This window comes from Anoplopoma fimbria, chromosome 11 (genome assembly GCF_027596085.1).
Source record: "Anoplopoma fimbria isolate UVic2021 breed Golden Eagle Sablefish chromosome 11, Afim_UVic_2022, whole genome shotgun sequence".
NCBI lineage: Eukaryota > Metazoa > Chordata > Actinopteri > Perciformes > Anoplopomatidae > Anoplopoma > Anoplopoma fimbria.
In genome coordinates this window covers 17,580,563-17,591,255 of record NC_072459.1, presented here as the reverse complement: position 1 = coordinate 17,591,255, position 10,693 = coordinate 17,580,563, and the positions used below count along the sequence as shown (strand labels likewise).

Genomic DNA, 10,693 nt, shown 5'->3' with positions numbered 1-10,693 from the left:
GTTCTTTTGCTATTTAAATATTTTATTTTTAGTTATATTTTTATTTACAGTTTCACTTTGTCATCAGATAAAGAACAGAAAGCATCAACTCATCAATGCAGCATTTATTGATATTTTACAACAGGGCTGGGAGGGCAGACTTGAGGCTGTGGTTGGGGTTCAATCATCTTATCAAACACAAGCCCAATATCAAAATTTCTGTGGGAACGGACTCTTTAATTGAAACAGGATTTATTTCTGGTTTCTCTGCCGGCCTATCCTGTACTAATAATTATGCTCTGTATACTCTACATTTGAATAGCTTCATTACCTCAAAGAAGTGCACTACATTTCAAGCAACATACTGTAGGACAAATATATATATATTTCATAAACATATATAATGTCTTTAAAATAACATGTATGTTCTTTAAGAACTGTTAATATGTTTGGATAGGCATCTTTAAATCACTTAATTTTTTTTCTGATTTTTCTTTCAAGCTGATATACATTCTATGTCTCTAACCTGATCCGCCACATGGTTTGTTTCACAGAACAATCTGAGAAATCGTCATTGGAAACTGTTTGGATAAAGGCCAGGCATTGTCACTTGTTTTTCCATGGAGAAAAGCCTTCAGTGTTGATCTTTGCTCTTCTTTCAATGAAGAAATACTCCAGAGCTCTGATGTAACTGATGCTATTGCAGCGGCTACACTAACCTCTTCAGGAGCAGCCATTGTTGTAGAAGTAACAGTCACCTCTCCTTGTCTTCAGACACACACCTAAGCCACGCCCCAGCTGCCAGTAGATCCTCACAGGATGCTGATTGGTCTGTACTCTGGCTTATCCGTCATAAAAGCATTTCTTGAAGCCTGACTAGATTGGCTTTTTCTGCAATACATGATTCCACGACATCGCAAGACTCTAGCTGCCATGCAAGGTAACTATTTCTCACCTCCGAAGCTAATGGTAAGTGGTTTAGAGGCAACGGTATGGCTCTTTATTTTTAACAGTTTCTGCTGGTGGCACAAGTAAATTAAGTTTTTTCAGGCACTGGCTGCTATTCTTCTTCAGCAGGGTAAACACATGGCTGGTTTCAGACTTTTAAGCTAATATGATAGGAGTTCCAATGTCAAAGGGTGGCAATTTGATTGGTTGACAAACATAAAGAGCAGGGATTGTATGTCATTTGAGCTGCAGAAGTCAGATGGAGAGTAGAGGAAGAAGAGATGAGAGTGGAGTATACTGCTGATTGTGAGTGTATATAGTGGAGCCCTCAGGGTAAAGGTGAGGCTTGTTGTCACAGCTCAAGTTGTGGCCTGTTAGTAGCTGGAACAGCTTAGTGGTACAGTATGTTGGCCAGAAATAACCTGTGTGCTGTTGCTAATGTTGAGTGTGGAAGTGTGACTTTTGCCAATATCACTTCCTTCCTCTGACATCTCTCTTTATCTTCCTTGTTAACACTGAAAACTCCCTTTGGTTTCATTACATAACTCACACTGAGTTGGCAAAAAAAACGCAATAAAAATCTGTATGGAACATTACCAAACAGTCTCAATAAAACTTTACAAATGGCAAATGATCTTACTGTTTTTGCTAGAACACAAAATGTTACAGTATATGTTCCAATAAAAAGACAAGCGTGGATAAACTTGTGTGGTAAATAAGGACAATAAAGAATGACAGAGAGTTAGCATAGGAATATCTTAAAAATATTTCTGTGATGATTAGATGAAGTAGATTGAAATAAGAGCACCGTAAAGGCGCAAAGTCACTAGACTTCACCAAATGTTCAAAGTGCTCATATAGTTTAGGAATAACACAAGGCTTGACATTTTTAACAAGGTGAACTAAGTGCTATGTAAATGTTTTTTTTCTTTTCTCCTTCTTCTTGTCCAGATAATGAAATCCAGAAAATGAAACTATGAATGTTGACTAACAGCCCTACTGAGTCAGAGAATGCATCTCATGTTGTTTCATTAAACAGATATATGATAAGCAAAATTAATAATGTCACTCTATTATTTCCTTTACATGACAAAAATTCTAAAATAAGCAACTCTGGAAACTAAATGCTGTTAAATAAGGAGAGACAGATATTCTTGTGAGACGACAGGGGACCCAGTGTTTCCCCTCAGGTTACTCTCCAGGAGCAATGCATTAAGGTTATTTCACTGTCTTTAGTTTTGTCTGGGGACCTGTAAATTCTAGTGTTAAAATGAAACCTGACTGATCTGACATAATGCAACCTTTAACTGTGATGATGGTCTCTATACTATATGTCATGACTGGTACAACCAAGCCTCCTCAGTCTGGTGAGTCTGGGGTTTTGAAAGCTGGGATCAGGTTTTGCGGGTGTCTTAAGATCCCAGAGGAGTTTGTGATGAGCCTTCCGCCTTCCCATCAGGGGCCAGTGAACAGCTGGTCTGCAGTCAGTCCAAGTCCTTCTCAGCACACAGAATTTGACAGAACATCAGCATGGAGAACACCAGGGCCAGGATCTGAGAGAGAAATAATTTAATTAAACAATAACAATTCAATTCATTTGAATTTGATCCTGTTTTAAGCAGCCATATCAACAGTCCAACCAATACAATATGTATGGGGGATAGATAGATAGATAGATAGATAGATAGATAGATAGATAGATAGATAGATAGATAGATAGATAGATAGATAGATAGATAGATAGATAGATAGATAGATAGATAGATAGACCCATCTACATTACACATTTATTTAATTGAGAAGTTGGAGTGCTTCTCTGCTGTCCTGCTTACACTTACCCAAAATGTCAACTTTTAAGGGATTAAGTGTGTAAATCTAGCTGATTACATCTCAAAAATCACTGAGGTCAGAGAGGGATTAAACCAACAGCATAAAATAAATGACAACTACATATTGGAAATAATTACCTGCACAACACCGATACACACGCCAAACACCAGGACGGAGGGGATGTTATCCAGCAGCCACTGCCTGGCCTTCTGATAACACGGCTGCAGAGGACAGAGACAGTGTGAGGACAGCTCGAACATACAGTCAGTACAGACCAAGTGTAGAGACAAGAGAAGGGAAGAATGATTATGCAGAACAATTTGCTAGAAAATGCTAAAGAAGTCTAAGAAGCTATTTAAGAGATGATTGTTTTTACAGTTAACTTTCATCTTATTTGTTCTGGCCATAATCAGCAAGACTGGCTTTGTACACAAGTTAAATGTTGAGACTTGGAAACACAGCAACAAGGAACACTCATGTCAGCCAAGGAGTGAGGAGTAAAATGACTCCTCACGCTGTCCGTTGTAAACATTATCATAGTGGGCAGACACACTTTAATCCTGTTACAAACATCTTTAGTTCATTTAAAGTGTTGGCTTGTTTCCACCCCGTCTCGTTGTCTGACTGCTAGTGTTCCTTGCCCTGATGGCAGGGATGTAGTGATGTTATTGTGCTCTGGGATTTCAGCATATATACAACGCTATCATAACCAAACAATAACCAAAACAATGAATAAAGACCCAAAATAAAATTTCTGATATCTGAATGCATTAACTATAAATCACATTGTTATCATTACCTTCTGGCCATTTTCCTGCATGCTGTTGTGTAGATTTTTCAAATAGACTTTCATTTATGTAACGCCTTTCTAGTCTTCCAACCAATCAAAGAGCTTAACACTACATGGGAACATTTATCCTTTTACACACACTCACACTCTGATGTCACTGGGAGCAGTGTGGGGTCAGTATCTAGTCCAGGGACACTTCGACACGTGAACTGGAGGAGCTGGGGATTGAACCAGCAATCTTCCGATTTGAGGACCACCCCCTGTACCCCTGAGCCTCAGCCACCCACTACTCCTTTAAGTCAGCTTTTGGTCTGAATACATGTCAGTACTGTATGACAATCTACCTTGTTTGAGTTATTAAAAATATTAAGAAGTCTTGTGAGTAAATTCTATTAAATAATCAATCTCCACTTCTGCAAAACCAAAAGCATTTACAAAACAAGCTCATATTGTGTTTCAGGGGTGCATATTTAGATACAAATGAGATCCTTACAACCGGTAACTTCCAGATCTGTCTATAAGGAGCCAAACAGACCGGCTGATGTTCATATAAATCAGTACCTCAGGTGCTATGATTACAGGGAAGGTAAGGTAAGTTGCGGATAACAGTTAAAATAATTGTAAATCATGATATTAAATACTGGATGCAGTGTCCAGTTACTGTCACATATATGTGTGGCTTAATTTTTCTGTCTCCTTTGATTTGAATTCATCAGGGCACACACTCATGCATCTGGAACACATTACGTTTTCATTTGAGAGAATCAGACAAAAATAAAAACAATTCTTTTTATAGCTGAGCAGCAGACCAACCTCACTCCATCCGTCAACACACTGGTCTGTCCCAACGGAGCAGCAGGACGAGGGCAGTGTTCCATTCAGCACATCATACCAGTCTGTTTTATTAGTTACTCCACAGCATTTGAACTGGGAGGAGAGACAGTAGAACAAAAAGATTAGAGTAATACCACTCAACTACATAACTCATACACTACTGACTGGTCTGTGTTGAAAAGTGGGCTCAGAGATGGAGGTTACACAATCCCAAAAGTATCACAACCACTGAGTGGCCAAACAATCCAGCGGGTAAGTTCTACAAACGGTTATTGTTGTTAGTTGTGATAAAGGAAAAGAAAAATGTTAGTGAAAAATCCATCAGAATGATCAATACATCCTGTAGACTTTGTTAGTGACCAAGAGATACCTGACACATACATTGATTAAATACATTGCTGTGTTTATGCTGTAACCCTACACAGCTTGTCCTACTGTAACCTCATGTAACATAAGATTGTTAGAGTCCTCACCATTTTCTGCACGTTGTCCCAGGATTTTTTCAGTTCAGGTTCTGATTCATAAATCTTCATACCTTCCTTTAATTCACCTTGTGCTTTGGAATCCAGCTTACAAAAAGAGGAAGAAAGAAACAGTTATTCATTAAAATGATCCATCCATCATCTTTACCCACACGAGGCAGTGTAAACATGGACAGGTCACCAGCCTACAGCTGCTGCTGGACTACCTACATCACAGTCCGTGAACAATATCACTAGCTATGCCTAGAAGAGCCTCTGGAACAAGTGGGAAGACGGGCTTGCTGTGTCTTGATGCTTGCTGCATCCATTCTCACAAGACAAATCTTTAAACTGGAGTTCTGACGACTATATCGCATTACTTCATTTTATTAAGCTTGTGACAATTTTTGATGAACATGAGCTATTCCATAGAGGTCATATTGTTATAAACACTCTACCCAAACCCAGAGGCTGTTTATATCACATCTGATATTTAACCTGAGGCTTTAGTGAAAAACATTCAGGATTCCTAAATAGTAAAGCACAAAGAAAACATTGTGTTTTTGAAGTCTTTGGCTCATCTCACAAAACACATCTGCTTCTATTTCATTAAATGTACCCCCTATATTGTACTCAACAAGGAAATTGCTAAGATCAAATGCAACAAGCCACACCAAGTCCTCGTCACTATGGGCCCCCTGATTTCATTAGTATCTGTCATTTTATTTATGTTTATTGTCAGTTGTATGTTAGGAACTTATTATATAATGATTGATCATTAGGAGCTCTCTGTTTTCGTCCAGCAGAGATGGACAAAAACGTAATGAAGTTATTATAACTAAGGTTCAGGAACAAGATCAGCTTCTCTCCCCACTAATACAAGCACCTGTGTCTCATTAACTCAATCACCAGTGCGGACCTATGCTATTTATATATTTCCAACACATAGACTGTAAGAAGTGGACCCACCCTGAGTCGAGACCCCCGCTCCAGCCACATCACGACAGCCACGTTCATCTCCAAACAACCAGCCCTCTTCCATCCCTCTCCTCCACCCCCAATCATCCCACAGAACTCCACCATTAACCAATCTTTTCAGCGTCCTCCAACCACTCAAATTAAAACTACTCAAGTTCCTTACTCATGCCATGGTCTTTGTTAGTGAATTTGACAATGATAACTGCTGCATTGCAACGGGATGTCTGATCTATTCAATAACATTGGTACCTAATCTGAGTAAGACTTAGCAAAGAGAAGATATTAAGATGTTTATTTTGTATTGCTTGTTTTGTTCTTGTTTACATGTTATGATCTACATTGACAGTTACAAGTTGAGTGTGTTGGAAGCTTAAGAACTGCTGTGTACATTAAATTGGTAGATGGTGAGCTTACCTTGTCATGGAAGATGTGTATAACCAACATTAGAGTGACCTCTGTCAGGACCAGGAGCAGAAGGATCACAAAGAACTGCAGAACAGAGTAGAGCAGTTGGAGACTGACATCATAGCCAAAAAATATCTGCAACTTCTCTATCATGTGGACCTCTTACTATGAACAACAGGCAGCGCTGCTCTTTCAGGGCTCCGAGACAACCCAGGAAGCCAGTCACCATGGTGATGCCACCGGCGACGAGCAGCAGGTTGGCAGCTGAGAGGGATGGAAAGGACAGGGGAAGAGAGGAAAACTCTGCCTGCGTGAAGGACAGCCAGACTCCGATGCCGAACAAGCCGCATCCTCCTAGCTATTCAGGAAACGTAATGTTAAGCCAGGGTCAAAATGCAGCGGTACTCACAATGCATTGTCTGGAAATTGTGTGTGTGAGTGATATAAGGGATTAACTCGGCACATCTGTGGAACTCTTTGTTAAATCATTCCGGAAGCATGCAACAAGCAGAACCAAAGTGAACTCTTTATGGAAAGTGTAAATTAATAAAAATGTTTGACAGCAACTTGGGACTGAGCAATACTAACCCAGAAGATGAGGTTAAAGACAAACATCAGATATTTGACACAGCACAAACACCTCCGAGACGCTGACATCCTGCAACAGAAGAGGGAAGCAGAAGAGAACTATAATTACATAACTATAAAATAACAATAAAACAATACTGCATGTCACCACTAACTTAGACTGGCGACTGAGTTGTTGTGCCTTCATTTGAGTAACTATGGTTAAATAATGGAGGAATCAATGTACAGTTTATTTTTATGGCTTTTTTGTGGTGTGTCTGGTGTTCCACAGGTGAGAGGGCTGTGTTCGAGCGCCTTTCTAGTCATTTCACCAAGGAGATGGGAAATGTGTATTGTAAAAAAGAATGATAAAAGGTTTTCAAGTCAATCCAATTTCAATTGTACAGCATAAAATCACAAGTGTGTCTCTTTACAGCTTAAAAGTTTGATTTGGTTTGGTTTTTGATTTTGTCTATGCTGGTTGCAATGAACATGTATTTATTTTAATGTTGTTGGTTCTTTCTACTGTTTTTTACCGCAGGTCCTTCCTTCCTGCTGCTGTCAGACTACACAACCAACTCTGCTCCCAGTAGACCACATGACACTAAAAACCTGTGCAATACAAATTCAACGTGCAATTATAGTTATAATAGTTATTCTGTCTGTACATATAATATTTCAATTATTGTGGATTTTACTGTTTTTTATTGCTTATTTATAATAGTTGTTTTTTATTGCATTTTATTCTTATCTTGTTTTTCTTTTACTATGTCTCTTGTGTGCACTTTACTCTATGCTGCTGTAATCCTGCAAATTTCCCCGCTGCGGGACTAATAAAGGATTATCTTATCTTATCTTATCTAACTGTATTTTTGAAAGGAAGTTTTATTTATTCTGTATGTGGCCTACATTCCTTAAATACTTTAATGAAAAGTATGGAAGCTTTATGTTATATTTGTGTTGTGTCTGGTTGGTCCATTTATCTTTTAAATAAAAACAAAGGACTGTAAGATACTGTTATGTTAGTAATTCAAGCAGATATGAGTAGTGGAGACAGGAAGGGTACAATAATGTTATTCTGACATGTGTGTGTGAGTGTTTCCACTGACAGTGTTCCTTGCTGAGCAGATCGGATCTTCAATCAAAAGATTGGAGCTTCGATCTGTGTTAGGTGTGATGTAAGTTAGTCCTGATGTGCAGGTGGCACCTTACATGGTAGCTCCTGCCATCAGTGTATGAATGGGTGTGAATGGGTGAACTATGACATGTAGTGTTAAAGCGATTTGAGTGGTCATAGGACTAGAAAAGAGCTATACAAGTGCAGTCCATTTACCATTACCAGTCTCATTTTTAATCATGAATTATGTCAAGTCACTATGTATAGGAGGAATAATTACAGCGACTAACTCTTTCAGTGTGTGAATTCATGTGATTATTGTTTTAAACAGACTATAAAAAATGTAAACCTTTTGTCTATCAAGAGCTGTTTTCTAATGTTTTCAATGGTTTATAGTTTTGAAACATAACCCTGCATATGTGAGCCTGTTCACAGTGGAAGTGTGATTGGTCACTGACTGAGTGATCCTCACACTGAGTACTGACCCCACACAGGAAGTCAAACTGCTGACAGGAAGGAAGCTCCCTCCTCTCCTCAGTAGACCTAATTATACTGCTGAAGGCATTTCCCAAGGCCACAGCAAACCAGTGAGTCAGACATCTTTTACAAACCCTGCTCAAAGCAAAGTGACGAGGAGCTGCTGTGGTTAAGTATGGCACAGAATGATTTAGGATGTTGTATTGATTGTATAAATCAAGGAGGAAAGCTTGTTTTTTTGTTTGTTTCATGTCAGTGCATGCTTTTTACCAACTGCTAAAGGTGAAAGGTCAGAGGACATGATGAGACCTACAGCAGGGTTTCAAAGTCTGAGACTGCAAATAAGGCAAAGAGAACTAACCAATTAGAGGCAGGGTAGAAATGCTTCCCTGAATGCAGGTGTTGGGGGAAAAGTAATCAATCAATTACTGGCTGTGTACCGACTGATTTATTGATTTATCAGTTTCTGACTCTGAGAAAGTAGAAAAATAGTATAAAAGGGTTAGGGTTAGGGTTACACTCATAGTTAGGCTGTGCTATGTGATCTTATCACTAATGTAAAAATTAATGTCATATTTTTTCATTCCCATTCGTTCTCTCCCCTGAATAGTTTGGAGCCCCCCCTCCCACTTTAAAAACCTCAGACCTAGAGTGATTAATGAAACACCAGTAATCCTAACACATCACAGTATTTCATCAGCTATCCCTACGGTTTATGTTTGGGTGTTTTAGGCCCCAAAAGCCTAGAGGTCTTCATCAGGTACAAGTAAACAGTAGGGCTGTCCTTTACTAATTAATTAGTTTGTTCAGTTAACAGATCAGTACAACTGTAAAAGCAGGTGGCACCGTGTATGGAGGCCATTAGTGTATGAATGTAGTTTTCACAGCGCTTTCAGTGGTCTGAAGACTAGAGAGGCACTATATAAATGCAAGTCCATACCAGAGATGTGCTCATAAGTTTCTTGGAAATGAGTCATTCAACATGAAAAAGCATAAAAAATTACAAAAGAAATCTTCTAGTAAACGGTTGGTTTGGAGGACAATCCTTTTAACTCATTCAATGCATTATTGTGATAATTATGATGATTACTACAATTTATATTATTATTATTATGTCCAGCAGCCCAGTGTGTCTAATGAGATGCACAGATGTTTTGCACAGGAAACATAGTTCCATTTTAACGCATGCAAACTAAACATATACAGTGATTACTAGGAAAAAATGTATATTCATTTAAACATGCTCAGGTTTAAACATGGTACTTAAGTAAAGTGGAGTTTCTGGTTTCCAGATTAAGTAATTGTGTAAGCATAACTGTAATTCATAAGCAGTAGACTTTACCTGAAGGTGAGATTCTGTCCTTTGCCCCGCTTCTCTTTGTTTTCTCCCTTTCCGTTCAGCCCTGGTTCTGATCTTTATGTAGTTTTCCTTTTCAGATCCCTTTCACATTGGTCCCTGAAGCAGCCAGGGTTTTCAACCAGCTTCCCTTTCTTCTCTTCCTCTCTTTTGTTCTTCACTGGTAGACGTTGATCGCCCGCTTTCCCCAAATCGACTTGTCCTCTTCCACGATTTAGAACTTTATATTGAATTTATGTAAATTTCCACCTGGAAGGTTTTAAGCTACTTTTTGTTTCCTTTTCTTAACAGAACTATGTCTGTCTGTCTCTCTCTCTCTCTCTGTGTCCTAAATTATTTCCAGATGTGTGTTGTTGCCTGGCCCCCTCTGTGTTCCTCCCCTTCCAATGTTGTCCCGCTACTTGTCCCTCCTCCCACTCAGCCTCCAAACCTCAGCCTGCCCCACTTATCCCACTTTTTTCTTTTTGTTCCAGAAACGTTGGGTTATTCTCTTGTGTCCTGTGTCTCAGCGATGTTCTCTACATTGCTGAACTTGGACATACTGACACAAGTATGCACACTGCTACACATTATTTGTGACTCTCGGTGTGTATGGAGCAACAGTTAATAGTCAACTCATATGTAGCCTCATTTACAATCACTATTATGTAGTACATAATAGTGATTGTAAATGAGGCTACAAAGTGGCTTCACAGTGGCAATATCTCAATCTCAAGAAGGTTCTACCTATAACAGAGCTCTGTCCCAAACACCTGGGTACGTCTTTATACAGCAAGTATTGCTTTTAAATGTTAATACTTACTACATTGTTCATTGGTAATGGAGACGTAATTTTCGATAAAGGGTTTTTACTAATTAAGGTCTAAATTATGCTCAAACTTGTTGAAGTGTTACACCATGTGTAACTACTTTTCTGCTTCTCTTTCATCAAATAATCTCAACAAGACTCC

At 38.9% G+C, this 10,693-nt stretch overlaps 1 protein-coding gene across 1 annotated transcript; it reads right to left on the bottom strand.

Annotated features, from left to right (window-relative positions):
* Nucleotides 1–55: 55 nt before the first annotated feature.
* On the bottom strand, nt 56–10,095 carry tspan4b (tetraspanin 4b). Its single transcript, XM_054607616.1, has 8 exons — nt 9,729–10,095; nt 6,814–6,883; nt 6,392–6,583; nt 6,235–6,309; nt 4,855–4,950; nt 4,361–4,474; nt 2,895–2,978; nt 56–2,480 (listed from the first exon to the last, which is right to left on the bottom strand). Exons 2-8 carry the CDS (start codon nt 6,880–6,882, stop codon nt 2,412–2,414), a joined length of 699 nt encoding a protein of 232 aa, XP_054463591.1. The 5' UTR covers nt 6,883; nt 9,729–10,095; the 3' UTR covers nt 56–2,411.
* Nucleotides 10,096–10,693: the final 598 nt, after the last annotated feature.

Bases quoted from the DNA above. Each gene is read 5' to 3' on its own strand.
- tspan4b (XM_054607616.1), bottom strand. From the start codon at position 6,882: ATGTCAGCGTCTCGGAGGTGTTTGTGCTGTGTCAAATATCTGATGTTT. The intron at 6,584-6,813 runs GTTAGTATTGCT...TTTCCTGAATAG, and splicing joins TCTTTAACCTCATCTTCTGG to CTAGGAGGATGCGGCTTGTT. The intron at 2,481-2,894 runs GTAATTATTTCC...TTTCTCTCTCAG, and splicing joins TGTGTATCGGTGTTGTGCAG to ATCCTGGCCCTGGTGTTCTC.